The following is a 21347-nucleotide window of genomic DNA, read 5'->3' as shown; positions in this document are numbered from 1 at the left end:
TATTATTTATTTATTTTTATTATTATTATTATTATTTTAGAAATTTTATAAAACTAATAATTTTAAATTGTTTGAAATTGGAGAAGCTCGAAATGATTAATTTATATTGTGGAGGGTCAAAATTGGGTGTCAACAGACACACCTCAACTTACAAGAACATCACAAAATTCGAGGATTAAGGTAGAAAGATAGTATACAACAGAGCCTTGTCTAGTTCTCCTTATCAGTGTTATTGGTATTACTCTTCTATATATTATTCTTTAATTTTTATTACTTGTTGTTTTTTTTGTTTCAATGTCACATTATTCGTTGTTGCTACTATCCTTTTCTCCATTACATCTCTCTACCTTCACAAATTAAAGTATGGGTAAATTTATGTACCATCCACCCCTACCCTATTTGTGGAAGTACATTTGGTATGTTGTTGTTTTTGTTAGGCCTAATTATAGTTTTTATTATTTTAGGTATACATTTTACGATAAAATTGCTTGTCACAAGTTGATGTTGTTGTTGTTCTTATGGATTTTATTGTTAAAGCACACAATGGTATGATTATAAACAATATATTTTAATTTTTATCACAATCAAGATGTACATTCTAACGTTCTATTTGCTTATATTATCTCAAAAGATCAAAATGAAAAGATGAATACGTGTGAAGCAAATGAGGATAAATACTTGGAGCCTCCTGAAGAAAGAAAGTTAAGCTTGTCTTGAATGAAAGAAAAGTGAGTTGAGTGAAGCAAAAGAGGAAATGTTGAATCATGAAGAAAAGCTTTTGAAAAGGAAACATACAATAGAGAATCTGAAATTAAGGGTTTAACAAAGGAAGATGCAAATTTTGGACTCAATTTCAAGGCACTAGCAGGCATCAACTGCTCCATTTTAAAGATTTATTTATATAAAAAAAATGATCCTCATTAATAGTATTAGTGTAGAATTAGCTCAAAGTAGGAATGTAACTCTTCCTTAAAATGGTCTCTGCTATTTTTTGTGAGATTATATATTCTATCATATCTTTTTTCCAGTGTAACTGCGTAGCTTTTATATGTAGTAGGAAGATGAATGGTGACTAGTTGACCTACAAGTAATAGTATTTCTATTTTACTACATGTCACATGTGTTTTGATTTTTATTCTTTTTTATTTCTCGACCCAAATTTTTTTTTCTCCTTGATCGTTGTTCACATATAAAAACAAACTTTTAAAACTTGTATATTTTATTCTTTGTCCAATGTATAACAAGTTAGAGTTTTTCTTTTATATGTACCTAGCAGCGTGTTGTAGGTGAATCAATTTTTTTTTACTTATTTCAAGATATGTCATCTCTTTGAACTTCACTTGTAAGAATACATCAAGTTTGTTGTTGGTGTTACATCAAACCATTTGTAAATGTCTCGCCTAGGGGAGAACATTGCAGAATCCTAATAATGTTTTTACAACATTGATTCACACCGATTAACAAACTTTTAAGAAATTTTTTAAGAAAATGTGGAAGTAGGTTAGGATTGATGACGAATGTGAAATAAAAATATTATGCTCGTTTGGATATGATTTCTAACCATGAAAAAAAATCACATTTTGTGATTTAAAAAAAAAAAAATCAACTCTTAAACAATTTTATCAATTAGCAAATTATAATTCACAAATAAGGTAGTATAATATTCTAAGACACTACATTAATAAATCATTGCATATCTCTATTTTTTTTATATAAAAACTTATTTGTGATCACATGTTATTGCAAACTTTTAAAATACATACATTTTTTTTGTAAAGATTAACTTATTGAATAAATCAACTTTCACAATGTAGGAGCAAGATTATGTACACATTACCCTTTTCGGAACCTACTTGCGGAATTACACTAGTTATTTTGTTGTTGTTGTATTCGTTGATCGGAATAATTAGTTATTCTTTTATATATCCTCCTACATCGTACATACAATTTCTTTACGACGAGCTTGATTCTTTTTTCTAAATTTAAAATGATGGATTTTATGTGCAAAATGTATTCATATGGGTAGAGTTTTACATTATTTAAAAAAAAAAAATCACAAATTGGATTTTTATTTTATTTCTTGGAGAATTTCAAATTTCCAATCATCATTTGAAATTATAATTTTATTAATATTTCATAAACAAATATTAATTTTAAATCCATGTCTCAAATCCTATGATCAAATGTCTGCTCAAGTTTGTCACTTGCCAATTAGTCATGTAAAATAAGTACCTTATGCATTAAGTTTAAGTCATCACACTATAAACATGCTAAATTACTAACTCGCCCATCAAATATGAATCTCTCCAAATCTTGAGAGAAAAATAGAAGTACATATTATTGGCAAAGTAGCTGAAGATTATACGATCAAAATATGTAAAATTAATTATTGGATCATGATCAAATCTGTTTAAAATTTATTTGGATAAAAATTTGTTGAATCAAGATGGGTCAATAACAAATTATAATTTAATCCGATTAACAAAACCTAGCTTCTCTACTCATTTAAAGTGTATGACTGGAAATCATTAATACATTCATTTTTGAAAATTATCATTACACCTGTAATTGAATGTAAGCAAATATTGTTGCATGCAGAAGCGGAGCTAGGTGGGGTTCATGGATTCGGGAGAACCCAATAGCCTTTTTGTATACTTTGTATTTGTACTAGAAAATTAATTAAATATATGTATATTAATTTGTGAATCCCTAACAAAATTGATGGATAGTTCTAAATAAAATTTAGAACTCCCAAACTCTTAATCCTGATTCCCAAACTAAATCAAACGAAAAAATAAAAAATTAAACCAAATCAAACGAAAAAAATAATTGTCGATTTTTTTAATTCGATTTGAAAGTAATAATTTTTTTCAGGATATACATATCTCGATAGACACAGACACCTAGTACATGAACAATCCACTTGAAAACTATGTGGATTCAATTAAGTAATACAAAAGTTATTATTATACGAATAAAGTGATTCAATTAAGAGAAAATATGACTATCTTATGTGAAGTAGGGTAGGTAGAGACTAAAGTAATTGATTTTGATGGACTTGACTTAGGGCTGTAACATTTGGGTTAAAATTTAAGTGTTGGACTTGAGAAAATGATAAAGTTAAAACTTAAAGTTAATTAAACTTTACAAAAATATTTATATTTTATTTATGAATAATATATAAATAATTATAAAATTTATATAAATAATTTCTTGGTTCGATTTGATTATTTTGCGATATTTTTAGTACAACCAAAACCAAACCAAACCAAACCAAATAGTGTCGATTTTCAAAATTTAAAACCAAAATAACTAAATTAAACCAATTAAAATATCCATTTTCTTAATCGATTTGGTTCAAATAACTATTCAATTGAGTTTTTAAACTATAACCATAAGCAACCCTACTCATGACACCTATACAGAGGTATATTCTCTTGACCAATACATCTCAGAAACTTTTATCTTTTATTAAGAATTAGATTATATGATTTTAACTTTTATCTTTAGTTAAAATTTATCAACTTATTACTTATATAATTATCTTAACAATTTATATAATGATTGTCTTGGGGAAACGATATTTTCCAACATTTAATTGATAAAATATCACCTATCACCAAAAATTAAAAGTGAAAAAGAATTCAAAAAATTTAGATATGAAGTAATAATTTGCATATAAAAAAATATATAAAATAGAAATAAATATATATAAAATTTGTTTTGATTTTATATTTTCGAATTACAATTTGGTTTTAAGCCTTCACAAAAAGATAATTTCTCCCACAGAGGGGGAAAAGAAAAAGAAGAAAATCAGAAATGCGCGCGCAAAACGGCACGCTGGGTACAATTAAGAATAAAAATATACTGTAATAGTTTAAAGAGTTCTAATTTTTTACTAAAAAATTCTCTGCTTATTGCTAAGAACATTCTCCGACTCCGAGGTACTTATAGGGCTGTGATTATTCACTTCAGGTTTGTTCATCTTCCTTAATTTTTCAATAAGTTTTTGTCGAATTCATACTCTATTACAGCCAAATGTTTGTTAATTTGTTTCGAAGTGTGACCTAATTGTTTGTGTTTGAGTGTTACTTCGCTTTATATGTATTTTGCTTACTATTCTTATTCTTCGGGGGTTAAAGTAGTATTCTAGTACTTACTCCGGTTCATTTTGTAGGATATGGAGTTTAACGTGTTTATTTGACTTGCCTCTTAGAGGAAAAAATATATCTAAGTACTAGTTGAAGAAATCAGTTTGATTGAAAACCATTCAAAAGATAGAATTTGATAGATTCGTCAATTCGAACTTCTTAAAGTTGTGAAAGTTTTATAGAATGGCATCATTGGTGGAATTGTATCAAATATTCCCCAAATATGAAGAGTAAAATTGGAATGGGGTCGATAGAGTTACATGGTTCCTATTGCTGGCGGGAGTTGGCAGGTACCCCGTGGAATTAGTCGAGGTGTGTGAAAGCTAGCCCGGACACCACACTAATTTAAAAAAATTAAAAATTGGGATGGAGGGAGTAGCATATATTGAGATTTAGCTTCCAAATATTTCTGTTCATTTCTTTGTGGTCATACTCTTTGCAAAGTTTACAATTAAATGTTTTTTTTTTTCATCAGAGGTCGGGGTTCTGCAAGGTATTCTACTTATTATGTCTAACTTTTAGATTGAAAAAGTAGTTATCTGCGCTTGCTTACATCACATATTTACTAGTTAGGTTTTGCATTCAAGTAGACACATTGAAATATATATCCTAGTCAGGGGTTTTGTAGTGTTGCAATTACTAAGAGTTCCACTAGCTAATGTAGAATTCATTTTCTGATGGGGACTTCTAAGTTTTGATTAACATCAACATCTGATATTTTCCTAACAACTTGTTAGATGGAAGAAAGCGTGGTTTGTGCCGGAGATATATGACATTCCACATCAGGGGCATAAGAGCATCCGAAAAGGTTATTAAAATCTTAAACTACTTCACTTATTGCCTTTAGCATTTTGAATTGTGTGTTTGGATTCTCTTAATTAGCTTCAAAGCAAGGTCACATGTTCATCTTCACTGTTGGTGGTGGGCAGGGTGGAGAATTGTTTGTGAGGAGGCCAATGGGCCGAGTTTGCACCTGCCTCATGGCAACGGTTTACCAGGCTGTTACAATTAGCATGTGAGAGCTCATATATGTGAACCTTTTAGGAATTAAAAATGCAACATTGCTAGAATTAATGTATTAAAAGTACTTGGTTTTTTCCTGGATTTACCATTTCAATTAGATGTTTAGATTCTTTCATGTGGTAACTAAATCTACATATGAAGCCTGTTCCCTCACTGTAACTTTGATCTTCATCCCATGGCTGAATTGTCAACCCTTAAAATGGATTGTCTCTTATTTTTCCTGTGATTCGTAGTCTGATATGTTAAATTATCACTAGTTCTCCGAGTGATTAATGAGATAATATTTTGGAATACTGTGTTATATCTTTAGTCTATAAGGTTTTGACATTTTTTTCCTTTTTTAAGCCACAGTTCTTTTCCAAAAAAAGTAATTTTTTTGAACCGGGTGTGTTTAGGGGTAGTTGGTAGCTAATAGGGAATAAAAATGTGTTTTTGTTGGATTGCTCTCTTTGGATAACTTGTTTTTCTGGTACCACTATTTAGACTCTTTCAAATTTGTGGAATATCCCTCCTAAATTTTTGCTGGAAAAGTGGATAACATTGAGAGAAATGGTCTTATTAGTGACACTTGGTCATTTGTTTACTCTTTGCTCACTACTTGGTAGTGGTTTGATTTATGCGATTTTGTTTCATTTATTCTTGATTGTGAGTTGGAAGGGACCCATCTAATCTAACATGTGCCATGTGCGATGAGACTTAATGAAAATTCCTTTGCACACTTTGTCTAGGATTTGTTTTAATTGTTTGTAGAAATGCTTGTTTTAGGATTGGATAATAGGTTTTCCAAGCCTACAATTTGCATGAAGTATCCCTAGTTGTCCCCTTTGAGCCTTAAGGGATCTTTCCGGAAATAAAATTTGTTTTGTTGAGGCAATTTCGCCTTGTGAGTTATTTGATTGTAAATCTTATTGCTCATCTTCAACTTAGACTTCAGATGCTCCGTATTTCATACCAGTTAATTACTTTAATATTCTTTGGTAGTTTTTTTTTTTTTTAAAGATAACAACATCATTTGGTACTTTTGCTGGCTCCCATTTGGATATGGGAGATGGTTAGATACTCAGAGGGGTTGCTTAAAATATGACGCCTTTGCAGCTTCCTCTGATTTGTGCTGCTCTTGTGCATACAGATTGTATCTGCTTTCATTATTACTGGTGCTTGTCTCTTTACAGTCCTTTTCTATCATTCTCAACCTTTTCGGCATCTGGAATAAAAAAGCCGTTGAAACTGTCTAGTGGTTGAGAACTATCAATGGACATGAGGCCAGGATTCTGTCATTAGCTGTATCAGTATTGCATAGTTGTACATCATAGTTTGAGTTAAGTCACAGCTGAAGTAAAGAAAGCTTCCACTAAATTTATGAATATCACATTTGTAGTTAAAACGGGCTCTCTCGTTGGGTTCTCTTATTACCAATTTTCTTTTAGCTACCTTCCTTATCTTAGATTCTTTTCACTTGTTTTCATGAAACGGCGTAGCTCATGGTATGTAAATTGGTACAAAAAAACACGGTACAATGATGTTCATGCATCTTTAGCTCACTAAATTGAAAAGAAAATAGGTATTTGAACTATGGATACCCATTTAATTCCTCATTTTGATGTGAAAGTCCAGAGAACTCTTGCCTCAATTTTGTGAAAGACCTCTGAGCCGTTGATCATCAGTGATCAAGGCAAAACACCCTTGATCCCTAATTGATGTTTTAATCCAAACTTTATGAATCTTTGATATAAAGGCAAACCTGGTACTAACTTAACTTTTAAGTTTTGCCTGCTTAGTCAAATTGGAATCAGATGGCAAAAATGAAAGCATATCTGAAATGATGGCCGATGACAGTTGAGACACTTGAACTTACCCATTTAGCATTTTATATTCAGGGATCCCTGGAAAGTTTGACTCTGAACTTTGGAATTTCAGATCTTATCAGTATACTGAACATGCAAGCCCAACTCTGTGCTATTGCAGGTATTCATGATGTATTAATTTTTAGCTTATACATCTAGATTTACCTTATTCAGCTTTAGGTGACTCGTTTCATTTGGTTGTCCATGAGAGTGGATAGAAAGCGTTTTGCCTCTAAATATTGTTGTATGAAGACATTTGGCTGAGTGTCTTAGTTGACTTGTGATCAAAACACTAACTTAAGGGAAACAACAAACTGCTCTTGAAGTCAATACACTAGGTGAAGTTTAGAGCAAGCATTGACAAAGCATAATTATGTCTGGACTGTAGAAATGGTGCGTCGTTGCTCAAGTAAACTGAAATAAAATGACTCATCACTAGCGTTATCCATTTTAACTCCAGATGTGAGTAGGAAATCAGAGAAATTTTTCCCAAAAAGAATGATACTGTTTGATTTTTAGTAACACCTTTCTGCTCCTCATCAAATGAATTTAAAAAATAACACTGTTCTGCTAAATATTTCAGTTATGATTGTTGATCTGCATGTCTAATATCAACAAACTTTGATGGAAAGCAAACATTTGATTTATTTCTGAAGGGAAAACTGCAAACCTTTAAATTTTCCTTATCATAGGTGAGATAATTCTTGTGCTAATCTATTTAATCTTTTGTATATAGGGATTTCTTGGTAGTTCTATGTTGAATTTTGGAGTTCCGAACTGCTTACTTGTAAACTAGAGAGGTTAGCACAAATCCATATACTACCAGCACTCGTGTTTTGTTATTTTTATCTTGTAGTTCTGAAAAGATTAGCTTTCAGAGCATCAAGTCTTGCCATTCCATTTTCTTTATTTGATAAGGATGCATCTTGGCCTAAATGTTGTTATTTGAAAAAACATGACTTTTGGCTGATTGACTTGGCTGACTTTACATCAGAATATGTACTGAACAGGAGACTGGAAAGAGCTCTGCGAGTCAAGCAATATATGTGGTTTACTAAAATACACTAGAAAGAAGAATCAGTTCTAGAACTGTTTGGATTACTAAACTAATTAATTTTAACTGTCTAAGATGAATAACCATTAATCATTGGAATCCTACCAAATTCATAAATGCATGATGTGCTTACTGCAGTTTCCAGAACACAAATCTCACTATTGAATATTCAGCAAAGTGTTAAATGGATATCCTACATTTGCCTTAAAATCCTTTATAACTATCAGGAGTACAGGCTTGTAAAAAGGCACTTAAAAATTTGGGGCATTCCGAGAATCAAACTCGGGGACCTCTCGCACCCAAAGCGAGAATCATACCACTAGACCAAATTCCCTGCTTTTATTGGTCCCCCAGTCTAAATGATAGCTGGAAGTTTCATGTTCAATTATCTGGAGTTTATACCATCCTATGAAATGTTTTTTCTTGGTGGGATGAGAATTCTCCCGTGTCTAGGTGCTCCTCCAATGCTAAAGATAATGTATACAGAGAGACATAACAATGCTATTAAAGGTGTTTTAGTTGTCGACAGTGGGAAGTTTTCAATATCTGGTTGTAATATCTGAATATACTCAACTGTAGAGTCAGCAAGAGATGAAGGAGCCCTTGGTGAGTTAAATCAACTTAGAATAAATTAAAACTTTAGCAAAATCAAGGGGCATTCCGAGAATCGAACTCGGGACCTCTCGCACCCAAAGCGAGAATCATACCACTAGACCAAATGCCCAGCTGTTTGTTGGTCTCTCAGTCTAAGAAATAGTTAGAAGTTTCGTGTCAGTTGTCTTGAGCTTGTACCATTTTTCAAAATGATTTTCTTGGAGGGATGAGCATTTTCTAGTCTCTGGGGACCTGGGGGGATCCTTCCTTGGGTCAATCGGTGTTATGGTCCTTTACGAATTTGATTTTAGTTTTATAGATATCTTCATTTTTACATATAAGAGATCTGAAAAGGTCATTTTCTTCTATTCAATTTGTAAGTAGTCATAGGAGATCATTTCTTCCCTCTCCCTCCCTCCCTTTGTTAAAATAATGTATATAGAGAGGCATACTATGCTATTAAAGGTGCTTTAATTGCAGACATTATTGAAGTAGGTTATATCTGGTTGTATCTGAACAAACTCAACTGTAGAGGAGGAAATTGTCTCCTATGGCACTGCAGAGTCAGTTACAGATGAAGGAGCATTTGGAGAGTTAAATCAACTTAAGAGTAAATAAAACTTTAGCAAAATCAAGGGGCATTCCGAGAATCGAACTCGGGACCTCTCGCACCCAAAGCGAGAATCATACCACTAGACCAAATGCCCTGCTTTTGTTGGTCCCCCAATCTAAATGATAGTTGGAAGTTTCATATTCAGTTGTCTGGAGTATCAACTTATGAAATGATTTTTAGGAGGGATGAGAATTCTCCTGTGTCTGGGGGATCCTCCAATGTAAAAATAATGTATACAGAGAGACATAACATTGGAAGTAGTTGTAGAAAGGGGGAAGTTTCCCATATCTGGTTGTAATATCTAAACATACTCAACTGTAGAATCAGCCAGAGATGAATGAGCCCTTGGAGAGTTAATTAGGTTCGAGTAAATTAAAAAATTTAGCTAAATGAAGGGGCATTCCGAGAATCGAACTCGGGACCTCTCGCACCCAAAGCGAGAATCATACCACTAGACCAAATGCCCATTGTTGGCATTGTCTTATTTGAGTTCTAGGCAAATGTTTTCCCCCCTTTGAGTTATTTGATCCCAAATGTCATTGCTTATCTGTAATGCAGAATTCAAATACTCCTTATTTTACACCAGATGATCTTCATTTCTTGCTTAAATGTTCTTGAGTACTTTGCTTATTTGGATGTGAGGTGTATATAGAAGGGTTGCTTAGAATAATATGCCTCTGCAGTTCCTCTGATTCTCACTGCACTTGATGCCTAAGACGCTCTCAGCTTTGGTTGTTACTGTCACTTGTATATTTACTATCCTATGCTATCATATTCAACCCTCTGGTCATCTGGAATCCAAAATCCATGAGATATGTCTAGTAATTAAGAACTTCCATTGGACATGAGGCCAGGTGTCTGGCATTAGCTGGATTAATATTACATGTTTGAGCTTCATAGATCGAGTTAAGTCGCAACTGAAGCAAATAAAAGCTCCAATAAGGAGTATCACATTTATAGTTCAACATGAGCTTTTTGCTGGGTTCTCTTCCAGTTCTCTTTTGGGTACCTTCTTTATTATCTATAATAGCATCATTACTTGTTTCATGGAATAGTGCAGATCATGTTAAGTAATTTTCATGCTATATAATTTTTGGGTGCAAAGCAACTTGGTACAATAATGCTCCTGCTTTTTTTTTTCTTACTAAAGTGCAATATATATCGCTCATGACCTATGGATATCGGCTTTATTCCTTATATTGACGTGAAATTTTGAGAGCTTTTGCCTTGGTTTTGCACAACACCTCTATGTCATTGATTAACGATTTCAGTTTTTACTGTTAACTTCCTTGACCCCTAAATGACCGTGTTATGGATCAAACTTAATGATTCTTTGACGTTACAACAAATCCATGTACTAACTTCACTTTTAAGTTTTGCCTGGTTTGTCAAATTTAAAATGGATGGCAAAAAAGCAAATCTGAAATGATGGCTTATGATAGAAGAGATACTTGAACTTGTCTGTTCGACATTTTATATTTAGGGATCTTTTGGGAGTTAGATGTAGAACCTTGGAGTTTCAGATCTGCTTTGTTGTAAACTGAACAGGCAAGACCAACTCTGCACTATTGCAAGTATTCATGATGTATTAATCTGTATGTTATAGATCTAGATTTACCTTGTGCAGCTTCAAGTGACTCATGCCATTTGGTTATCCATTAACATGAATTAAAAGAATCTTTACCTGCAAATATTTTTGTATGAAGACTTGAGATCAGCTTGCCAAAATGGGAACAATAAAGAGCTCTTGAAGTCAAGCATTAGGTAAGGTTTGGTACAGGCATTGACAAAGCAAAGTTAGGTCTTGACTGTACAAATGGTCCTACATCTTGATAATGAGTAAACTAAAAAAAAATTATTGATTCCCCTGTCGCATTAAACTGTCAGCATGTGACCCAGTGTGAATTCTATTTTTTGAATCTTAGTTACATAAATGGCTGATGAACTTGCTGCAATCTTCAGAACATCAATCTCAATGTTTTTTTTTTTTAACAAAATACTAAGAATCTTTCAACCCATGAATCATACAACTAGATTAAATACCCAGTTATTTTTGTTCCTTATAGACAATGTTGCAATAAGATTAACACTAAGTCATCCAAGATGAGAACTTGTGTGCTAGTTGAAATTTTCTACTTCCATTGTTAACAAGGTGGAGGGTAAATTATAGCGTTGGTATGATAATTTTGAGACTGCAGACTTTAAAGTGTATTTTCTTGTAAGATCTCTGGCCAATCACTCTAGGTTATCCATCAGTGTCCTGCTTAATTCTAATATATCAATTAGAAAATAGAGTGAAGGAGCAGATATACAAGTAAAATGAAGTAAAAGAGTTACTTTAGCTGGGGGCATTCCGAGAATCGAACTCGGGACCTCTCGCACCCAAAGCGAGAATCATACCACTAGACCAAATGCCCTGCTGTTTGTTGGTCCCTCAATTTTAAATAATAGCTGGAAGTTTCATGTCACTTGTAAGCTTGTGCCATTTTTCGAAATGATTTTCTTGGAGGGATGAGCATTCTCCAGTGTGAGGGATCCTTCCTCGGGTCAATCGGTGTTATGGCCTTTTATGAATTTGTTTTTAGTACTATAAAGATCTTCATTCTTACATAAGAGATCTGAAAAGGTCATTTTCTTTCATCCAAATTATAAGTGTTCATAGTAGACCATTTCCTCCCTCTCCCTCCCTTCCTCCCTTTGTTAAAATAATATATATCGAGAGAGGCATACTATGCTATTAAAGGTGCTGTAATTGTAGACATTATTAAAGTTGGTCATATCTGGTTGTATCTGAACAAACTCAACTGTAGAGGAGGAAGTATTCTCCTACGGCGAATGTAGAGTCAGTTACAGATGAAGGAGCATTTGGAGAGTTAAATCAACTTAAGAGTAAATAAAACTTAAGCAAAATAAAGGGGCATTCCGGGAATCGAACTCGGGACCTCTCGCACCCGAAGCGAGAATCATACCACTAGACCAAATGCCCTATTTTGTTGGTCCCCCAGTCTAAATGATAGCTGGAAGTTTCATCTCCAGCTGTCTGGAGCTTATACCATCTTATGAAATGATTTTCTAGGAGGATGAAATTCTCCTGTGCCTAGGGGCTCCTCCAATGTTAAAATAATGTATACAGAGAGACATAACATTGCAATTAAAGGTGTTTTAGTAGTAGAAAGGGGGAGGCTTCCCATAGCTGGTTTTAATATCTTAACATACTCAACTGTAGAATCAGCTAGTGATGAAGGAGTTGGTGAGTTAAATTAACTTAGAGTAAATTAAAACTTTAGCAAAATCAAGGGGCATTCCGAGAATCGAACTCGGGACCTCTCGCACCCAAAGCGAGAATCATACCACTAGACCAAATGCCCATTGTTGACATTGTCTTATTTGAATTTTAGTCAAATGTATTTTAGCTGTGTCAGCTATTTGATCACAATTGTCATTGCTTACTGTAATATAGAATTCAAATAATCCTTATTTTACACCATATGATCTTCATTTGCTTGCTTAGATGTTCTTGAGTACTTTGCTTATTAGGATCTGAGGTGTATATAGAAGGTTGCTTAAAATAATATGCCTCTGCAGTTCCTCTGATTACTTCTCTCGATGCCTAAAGATGCTATCAGCTTTGGTTGCTTCTATCACTTGTATATTTACAATCCTATGTAATCATACTCAACCCTTTGGTCATCTGGAATCCAAAACCCGTGAGATCTGTGTAGTGATTAAGAACTGTCATTGGACATGAGGCCAGGTCTCCAGCGTTAGCTGAATTAACATTTCATGCTTGAGCTTCATCGTTCTAGTTACAGCTGAAGCAAATAAAATATTTACTAAGGAGTATCTCATTGATAGTTAACCATGGGTTTTTTTCTGGGTTCTCTTACTTCCAGTTCTCTTTTGAATACCTTCTTTATTAAGCTATATCAGTATCACTTGTTTCATAGAATGGTGCAGCTCATGTTATGCGATTTTGGGTGCAAAGCAACATGGTACAATGAAGTTCATGCTTCTTTGTTTCACTTAAGTGTAATTAAAATGGCTCATGAACTATGGATATCCGTTTCATTCCGTATTTTGACTTGAATTCAGAGAACTTCCTTGATTTTGTGGAAGATCTGTGTCGTTGATTAATGATGCTCAGTTTTTATTGTTAACTTCCTTGACTTGTAAATGATCTTGTTATAGATCAAACATAATGATTCTTCGATGTTACGACAAATCCATGTACCAACTTCACATTTAAGTTTTTCCTGCTTTATCAAATTGAAAATGGATGGCAAAAAAGCATATCTGAAATGATGGCTTGTGATATTTGAGATACTCGAACTGATCTTTCCAACATTTATTTAGGGATCTTTTGGGAGTTAGACTTTGAACGTTGGAGTTTCAGATCTGTAAACTGAACAGGCAAGCCCCCCATTCTGCACTATTGCAAGTATTCATGATGTATTAAATTTTAGCTTATAGATCTAGATTTACCTTATTCAGCTTCAAGTGCTCATGCCATTTGGTTGTCCATTAACATGAATAAATAGAATCTTTACCTGCGATTTTTGTTTTATGAAGACAGTCGATTGAGTTTTGTAGTTGACTGGAGATCAGGTTACAAAAATGGAAACAACGAAGAGCTCTTGAAGTCAAGCATTAGTTAAGATTTGGTACAGGCATTGACAAAACAAAGTTAAGTCTGGACTGTACAAATGGTCTTTTTTTAATAAACTTACAGAATATTGATTCCCCTGTGGCATTAAATTGTCAGCATGTGACCAAGTGTGAATTCTATTTTTTTGAATCTTAGTTACATAAATGACCCTGCTTAATTTGCATGTACTATCACTTAGAAAATAGAGTGAAGGAGCAGAGTTGCAAGTAAAATGAATTAAAAAGTTGTATTAGATGGGGGCATTCCGAGAATCGAACTCGGGACCTCTCGCACCCAAAGCGAGAATCATACCACTAGACCAAATGCCCAGTTCTTGTTGGTCCCTCAGTGGTAATAATAGTTTGAAGTTGATATTGGTTGTCTGGAGCTTGTACCATTCTGTGCAATAATTTTCTAGGTGAGATAAACATTCTCCATTGTTTGAGCCTTTGAAAAGTTAAAATCATCTTAGAGTAAATAATTTTTTTTATAAATTAAGGGGCATTCCGAGAATCGAACTCGGGACCTCTCGCACCCAAAGCGAGAATCATACCACTAGACCAAATGCCCAGTTCTTGTTGGTCCCTCAGTGGTAATAATAGTTTGAAGTTGATATTGGTTGTCTGGAGCTTGTACCATTTTGTGCAAAAATTTTCTAGGTGAGATAAACATTCTCCATTGTTTGAGCCTTTGAAAAGTTAAATCATCTTAGAGTAAATAAAAACTTTTATAAATTAAGGGGCATTCCGAGAATCGAACTCGGGACCTCTCGCACCCAAAGCGAGAATCATACCACTAGACCAAATGCCCATCGTTGACATTGTCTTATTTGAATTTTAGTCAAATGTATTTTAGCTTTGTCAGCTATTTGATCACACAATTGTCATTGCTTACTGTAATATAGAATTCAAATAATCCGTATTTTACACCATATGATCTTCATTTGCTTGCTTAAATGTTCTTGAGTACTTAATTATCAAAAAAAATGTTCTTGAGTACTTTTTATTTGGATGTGAGGTGTATATAGAAGGTTGCTTAAAATAATATGCCTCTGCAGTTCCTCAAATTACTTTTCTCGATGCCTATAGATGCTATCAGCTTTGGTTGTTACTGTCACTTGTATATTTACAATCCTATGCTATCATACTCAACCCTTTGGTCATCTGGAATCCAAAACACGTGAGATCTGTGTAGTGATTAAGAACTGTCATTGGACATGAGGCCAGGTCTCCGGCGTTAGCTGAATTAATATTTCATGTTTGAGCTTCATCGTTCTAGTTACAGCTGAAGCAAATAAAATCTCCACTAAGGATTATCCCATTGATAGTTAACCATGTGCTTTTTTCTGGGTTCTCTTACTTCCAGTTCTCTTTTGGATACCTTCTTTGTTAAGCTATATCATTATCACTTGTTTCATGGAATGGTGCAGCTCATGTTATGCGATTTTGGGTGCAAAGCAACATGGTACAATGAAGTTCATGCTTCTTTGTTTCACTCAAGTGAAATGAAAATGGCTCATGAACTGTGGATATCCGTTTCATTCCTTATTTTGACTTGAAATTCAGAGAGCTTCCTTGATTAATGATATCAGTTGTTATTGTAAACTTCCTTGACCTGTAAATGACCTTGTATCTATAATGATTCTTTGATGTTACGACAAATCCATGTACCAACTTCATTAAGTTTTGCCTGCTTTGTCAAATTGAGAATGGATGGCAAAAAAGCATATCTGAAATGATGGCTTGTGATATTTGAGATACTCGAGAACTTATCTGTCCAACATTTTATATTTAGGGATCTTTTGGGAGTTAGATGTTGAACGTTGGAGTTTCAGATCTTTAAACTGAACAGGCAAGCCCAACTCTGCACCATTGCAAGTATTCATGATGTATTATTTTAATTTTTAGCTTATAGATCTAGATTTACTCTTATTCAGCTTCAAGTGCTCATGCCATTGGGTTTATCCATTAACATGAATTAAAAGAATCTTTACCTGCAAATTTTGTTTTATGAAGACAGTCGATTGAGTTTTGTAGTTGACTGGAGATCAGCTTACAAAAATGGAAACAATGAAGAGCTCTTGAAGTCAAGCATTAGGTAAGGTTTGGTACATGCATTGACAAAAGAAAGTTAGTTTTAGACTGTACAAATGGTCTTTTTTTTAATTTACAGTATATTGATTCCCCTGTGGCATTAAATTGTCAGCATGTGACCAAGTGTGAATTCTATTTTTTTTTAATCTTAGTTCTATAAATGACTGATGAACTTGCTGCAATTTTCAGAACATCAATCTCAATGCTGATTCTTTTTACAAAATACTAAGAATCTTGCACCGATGAATCATACGACTAGACTAAGTACCCACTGTTTATGTTCCCTGTAGACAATCTTGCAATAAGGTTAACACTAAGTCATCCAAGATGACAAGGTGAGGTTGTGTGCTAGTTGAAATTAAGGTGGAGGGTAAATTATAGCATTTGTATGATAACTCCGAGACCGCAGAAAAGAAACTATGAAGTGTGTTTTCTTATATCTCTAGTCAATTGAGCTAGGTTAGCCATTTATGGCCTGCTTAATTTTGCATGTAAAAAAGTTGATATTAGTTGGGGCATTCCGAGAATCGAACTCGGGACCTCTCGCACCCAAAGCGAGAATCATACCACTAGACCAAATGCCCAGTTGTTAGTATTTTCTATCTTTGAGTTTGTCAAAATGAGTTTCCTGATGTGAGTTATTTGATCATAATTGCCATTTCTCATCTGCAATATAAAATTCTGATAGTCCTTAGTCCTTACCTCATCTGAATTGTACACTATTGATTCCCCGGTGGCATTAAATTGTCTGCATGTGACCAGATTTTAATTTATAGTTTGAATCTCAGTAAACATATATAAATGGCTGCAATTTTCAGGACATCAATTTGCTGATTGTTTTACAAAATACTACTACTTGTCCAGCTGGTACATTGTTGACTACAAGGAGATTGAATTATTTTTTGCATTAAACTTTTAAAAAAAGAGGGGCATTCCGGGAATCGAACTCGGGACCTCTCGCCTAGAAGCTAAACAAATTACATAAAATAAAAAAAAGGGGCATTCCGAGAATCGAACTCGGGACCTCTCGCACCCGAAGCGAGAATCATACCACTAGACCAAATGCCCATGATTGATAAATTTAAGGATGTAATTTCATTTATCCTCTTCTATAAATAGTATATTTCATTTGGCATTGTTTTTTTTCTTTGAAAGGTTTGGCTTTGTTTACCTCACGTGAATGTCAAAATCTTTGAATAGAAGTTATATTTTCTGTAAAAACATCAGTTTTAGCTTGTAGTATATGGGTGATTGAATTGCTAGATCTCACTGGCAGCCAAAACTTAACTATTTAACAAAAATTATTTGAAAATATATAAAATAAAGGGTTGGTGTCACTAAATGCTTGAAGAATTATGTATATAAAATTAAAAATTATATTTAAATATTTTTAAAAAATATACAATTAGAATGATTATTTTAAATATATAAATTGATCATTTACTTCTCTGTTTGCTCTATTTTTTATTCATTAGTAACTCGTTCTTCCTCATTTTGTCAATGGTTACTAATCAAGGTCAAATACAATTACATTTGAAAGATTTAATAGGTGGACAGACTTCTTAAGGTTATCAATGGTGTCCTAACAACTTTCAGTCTTAAAAAAATTTAACATTTATTTTTTATTAAATTCAAATTTTGTCATACACATACTTTTTCAAGCATTTAGAATCACTAACCCTTTGATTTATTTTATTTATATATTTTAAAATAATTGTTTTGTTAAATAGTCAACTTTTGTTAACTTTAGAGATCAAAATCGCATACTTCAAATAGTTGAAGGTTAAAATGTGCATATTTCAATAACACAACGACTAAAAGTGGAATTATGTAATAATAATCACTGTTTAACTAGAAGCTAAACAAATTACATAAAATAAAAAAAAGGGGCATTCCGAGAATCGAACTCGGGACCTCTCGCACCCAAAGCGAGAATCATACCACTAGACCAAATGCCCTGTTGTGGTGTTTTCAGTCGTTGCTAAACATATAATCGTCAAGGAGATTCCTAGCTAGGGAAGTACTTGCAGCAGCTTACAGTCGCCACTAAAGGTAATTCGTGGCGAATTTGTGGTCTTTTGTAGCGACTATAGTCGCCACCCAATTTCTTGTATTTACGTGACTTTTTCTGAAGTGCTTAGGTTTTGTATTATATATATTTTAGTTACTACGAACAAGATTTTAGAGGTTTAGAATGTCAATCACTTGAAAGTTAAGTTCGAAGGAAAAACTTAAAGTCGCACAAAGTATTTGTTTTATCCTCTAAAATGAGTGTGAACCATTTACCTTTATTCATGTTCTACTAAAACAACTATATCTTACATTGCTATTTTCCTTTGTGGCTAACTCGAAATATATTGAACTGAATATCATTTGGAAGCAAAGTCTCTTTGTATGGCACGAGGGAACAAATGGTTAGGAAGTTCTAACACTAAGCATCCAATTGAGAAAGTACCAACAATAAAAACAAATTAATGCATTAGTTATTACAAAAAGAAAAAAAATTAAAAAGGGGGTAAATTTGATTATTATTTTGAATGATCTCATCTTTTTCAAATTACATAGTCTATCCCACATCAAAAAATAGTTGATTTATCCAGCAAAAGAAATCATCTCTGTGTATGTTAAAAAATATAACTGAGCAGTGACTCGAGAAAGCTTCTAATAGTTATGTTATGTTACAGCAATGGATTTTGTACCTTTCCAAAATCCAGAATTAATATACAAGAAACAACTTCCAACCATACTCCAATTCAATCAACACCTCCTTCGCATCAACTACATTTATTCTCTTTCAATAGCTGTGCAACAAACACCAGAAGCTCAACCATCTCAAATCCAGCAGCAGAGACAAAGTCCATGTTTTCACGTGTAGAGTGTCCGTTATCTATCTCCTCTTCAACACGTTTGCTGAATGATCCCGAATCTGCCTCTACTGACCAACTAAGAGGGAGGGAGATTCCAAGTGCAGTTTTTAACTGACTTGCCTCATTAATAATATTGTCCAATGACTCCAGGGAGCAGTTCTCCATACCTTTGGATGCAGCTGGCTCTTTAAACTACATAATACAACACATTTTATCAAGCAACTTGCAATGGTCAAACCTTAGGGAATTTCCTTACAGGACAAAGATTGAGCTAGATATTTTTCATCACCTCAAGTAGACTAAATAAAACATTAAGCTATGCAATGTTATATGATTAATCCAGAACGTGCGATATCTTTTCTGATCGCTACCTCAAGTGCAATTTTTGTTATGCATTCATCTCTCCTGAGAGGCAGTCTATCTTTACGATGAATTATTGGCTTCTAATGAAGTCCACTGCAAAAACTAGGAAACAAATACTACCTTTAAAAGTGAAAGGCGATGCCTCCTAACTGCACAAATTAGATGCTCCATACTTTCTAAGCTCTCTTTTAGAGTTGCATTCTCTATCTTCATCCTGAAGGGGTAACAGAGAAATGATAGGAGAAAATATGTGATTCCAAGGAAATATATTCTCTGTAACATTACTTCCCTTTATGAGTGTACCAGTAGTAGGAAGCAGTTCTCAAGTGTAACAGAAGCATCAACAAAATTTCAAACAATACCTCGCAAAATCCATGTTATTGGCTTCAGAATCTCGATGAGTGTCAGCATCATTTCCATCTGAATCTTGTATACCAGTCCAGCGTCTCAGATAAGAAGTTTTCAGCAGATTTTTCAATCTTCCATCTTTTTCCTGAAGAGTCCTTTTCACTGCAATCTCACCAAGAGATTTTCCTTGTCTAGAGGCCTGATTAACTTTCCTACAACATTTAGCCATCTAGCAGTAACCATTTTGAACAAGTAACTTTTAATAGGTTAAGAAGTAGAGCAAGGAAGAAAGGGCAAAGCAGTCCAATTTATTTATTGTTCTTTTTTGAGGATGTGCATAGCAGTCCAATTTACATGCTGGTCAAAACTCTCATCACTGTTTTAAACCAGGTCTTATTGCTACCAAATACCAATAGTATCATCTCCATATACTATCCCATGTTTTTCCTGTTCAAACCCATCACTACTGCTTATAATGGATGACATTCTAACCTTCCTGCTTTCTTATGTTTTTCGCGTTCACACTCATGTTTATTGCTATAATAAATAAATGTCATTATTCACCCCCCCGCCTTCATGCCAGTCTTAAGTAATTTCCTTTCAGAATCTTAAAAGATTGATAAAGCCCATAGTTAATCTTCCAAGGAAAATTCCACAATAATTCCTTTTTGAGAAGGCAGGTCTTAAGATCTTCCTTTGACAGAGAAGCGTACCATGAAAAACAATGGAGAAAAAAATGAAGCTGTTCCTAATTTATACACAGTTAACTGGATATAGAAACATACTCTTGCAATAACTGATGGTCCCGCTTCAACCCTGCCAACTCCATGAGGGCTTTGACCTTCTCATTTGTAACCTTAAAAAATTACACACATATATCAGCCCAATTTGCAGTTTGTCACTCCAATCCCCCACATTATGATCACGCTATAGTATTATTAGCAGTGTTATTAAATAAAGAGAAAATACATAAAATTCCCCCTGAACTTGGCTGCAAAACTTACTTTAGCACTATAACTTTACGGATAATTATTTACGCCTAATCTCTTTTCAAGTGAATTAAAATACACCCTAATATTATAATACCAGTCTCACAATGGCAAGTGCATTCCACACGCGCCATGTCATTGATACACATGGCACCACATCATTGCCACATCAGCATCACATTAAACATTAAACATTTTTAATTCTTTTTTGTTTCTTTTTATTTATTTACAATTTTAGAAAGTAAAAAAAAAAAATCTCAAAAAATAAGAATTAATCGATGATTATAAGAAAAATAATCTCAAAAAAGAACAAATTTTCAGTTGAAAGAGATTAAAAATCTCAAAACCATTCTCACAAAAACACATTCAATTTTTAAGACACATAATCAAAACAAATAAATAATAACAACTGAAAATTTAATTTGAGATGAAAAAATTGTAGATTTACATTAAAAAGAGCTTAGTTCATCACATTCAAACCTTGCCATAAATACTAATTTTAATTTGAAGCAAGAACAAATCGATGGCTTTTCTATTTTTTCCCTATTCATCACATTTTTTGGGTTTTACTGATAGAAAGGAAATGAGGGTGGGATGGGGGAATGTTGAAGAAGGAGAAAAAAAATGGAAAGTTCAACAAATAAGAAGAAGAAGAAAAGTGTGAGGCACCGAGGTTCGAAGAGAAAGAGAGAGGGTGGGAGTGGGGGTTCGAAGATGATAAATAGGATCGGAATGGGGGTTTCAAAGAAGGAGAAAGAGGTTT

The 21347-nt window shown here is 33.6% G+C and overlaps 1 protein-coding gene, 1 long non-coding RNA gene and 12 other non-coding genes across 20 annotated transcripts in view; 1 reads left to right on the top strand and 13 right to left on the bottom strand.

The window, feature by feature from the left end:
- The first annotated feature begins 3814 nt into the window (after positions 1-3814).
- Positions 3815-16963, top strand: LOC102583060 (uncharacterized). 3 transcript variants are annotated; one of them, XR_001473279.1, is made up of 7 exons: positions 3815-3975; positions 4889-4959; positions 7052-7139; positions 7755-7818; positions 13633-13962; positions 15354-16021; positions 16836-16963. It is a non-coding gene; the product is annotated as an uncharacterized lncRNA (long non-coding RNA). The 3 variants fall into 3 exon arrangements; XR_001473280.1 differs by having other exon boundaries at positions 3816-3975; positions 15719-16021; XR_367208.2 differs by having other exon boundaries at positions 13633-16021.
- Positions 8725-8796, bottom strand: TRNAP-UGG (transfer RNA proline (anticodon UGG)). The gene has a single exon. It is a non-coding gene; the product is annotated as a tRNA-Pro (tRNA).
- On the bottom strand, positions 9302-9373 carry TRNAP-UGG (transfer RNA proline (anticodon UGG)). Its single transcript has one exon. It is a non-coding gene; the product is annotated as a tRNA-Pro (tRNA).
- Positions 9674-9745, bottom strand: TRNAP-UGG (transfer RNA proline (anticodon UGG)). The gene has a single exon. It is a non-coding gene; the product is annotated as a tRNA-Pro (tRNA).
- TRNAP-UGG (transfer RNA proline (anticodon UGG)) lies at positions 11625-11696 on the bottom strand. Its single transcript has one exon. It is a non-coding gene; the product is annotated as a tRNA-Pro (tRNA).
- On the bottom strand, positions 12194-12265 carry TRNAP-CGG (transfer RNA proline (anticodon CGG)). Its single transcript has one exon. It is a non-coding gene; the product is annotated as a tRNA-Pro (tRNA).
- TRNAP-UGG (transfer RNA proline (anticodon UGG)) lies at positions 12576-12647 on the bottom strand. Its single transcript has one exon. It is a non-coding gene; the product is annotated as a tRNA-Pro (tRNA).
- On the bottom strand, positions 14182-14253 carry TRNAP-UGG (transfer RNA proline (anticodon UGG)). Its single transcript has one exon. It is a non-coding gene; the product is annotated as a tRNA-Pro (tRNA).
- On the bottom strand, positions 14423-14494 carry TRNAP-UGG (transfer RNA proline (anticodon UGG)). Its single transcript has one exon. It is a non-coding gene; the product is annotated as a tRNA-Pro (tRNA).
- TRNAP-UGG (transfer RNA proline (anticodon UGG)) lies at positions 14663-14734 on the bottom strand. Its single transcript has one exon. It is a non-coding gene; the product is annotated as a tRNA-Pro (tRNA).
- Positions 16530-16601, bottom strand: TRNAP-UGG (transfer RNA proline (anticodon UGG)). The gene has a single exon. It is a non-coding gene; the product is annotated as a tRNA-Pro (tRNA).
- A 50-nt stretch (positions 16964-17013) lies between the features above and the next one.
- On the bottom strand, positions 17014-17085 carry TRNAP-CGG (transfer RNA proline (anticodon CGG)). The gene has a single exon. It is a non-coding gene; the product is annotated as a tRNA-Pro (tRNA).
- An 818-nt stretch (positions 17086-17903) lies between these two features.
- On the bottom strand, positions 17904-17975 carry TRNAP-UGG (transfer RNA proline (anticodon UGG)). Its single transcript has one exon. It is a non-coding gene; the product is annotated as a tRNA-Pro (tRNA).
- Positions 17976-18586: 611 nt separating this feature from the next.
- LOC102582286 (myosin heavy chain, cardiac muscle isoform) overlaps positions 18587-21347 on the bottom strand; it is a 10578-nt gene continuing 7817 nt past the window's right edge. For all 5 annotated transcript variants that reach the window (XM_006346231.2, XM_006346233.2, XM_006346232.2 and 2 more), the window contains 4 exons: positions 20381-20451; positions 19610-19807; positions 19368-19461; positions 18587-19076 (listed from right to left, as the gene is read on the bottom strand). In XM_006346231.2, the coding sequence (XP_006346293.1) occupies positions 18792-19076; positions 19368-19461; positions 19610-19807; positions 20381-20451 (648 nt within the window). In that variant the 3' untranslated portion in view covers positions 18587-18791. The remainder of the gene's footprint in view (positions 19077-19367; positions 19462-19609; positions 19808-20380; positions 20452-21347) is intronic.

Source organism: Solanum tuberosum, unplaced genomic scaffold (assembly GCF_000226075.1).
Source record: "Solanum tuberosum cultivar DM 1-3 516 R44 unplaced genomic scaffold, SolTub_3.0 scf00073, whole genome shotgun sequence".
NCBI lineage: Eukaryota > Viridiplantae > Streptophyta > Magnoliopsida > Solanales > Solanaceae > Solanum > Solanum tuberosum.
The sequence above is the reverse complement of the archived record's forward strand: the minus strand, read 5'-3'. Positions and strand labels throughout refer to the sequence as shown.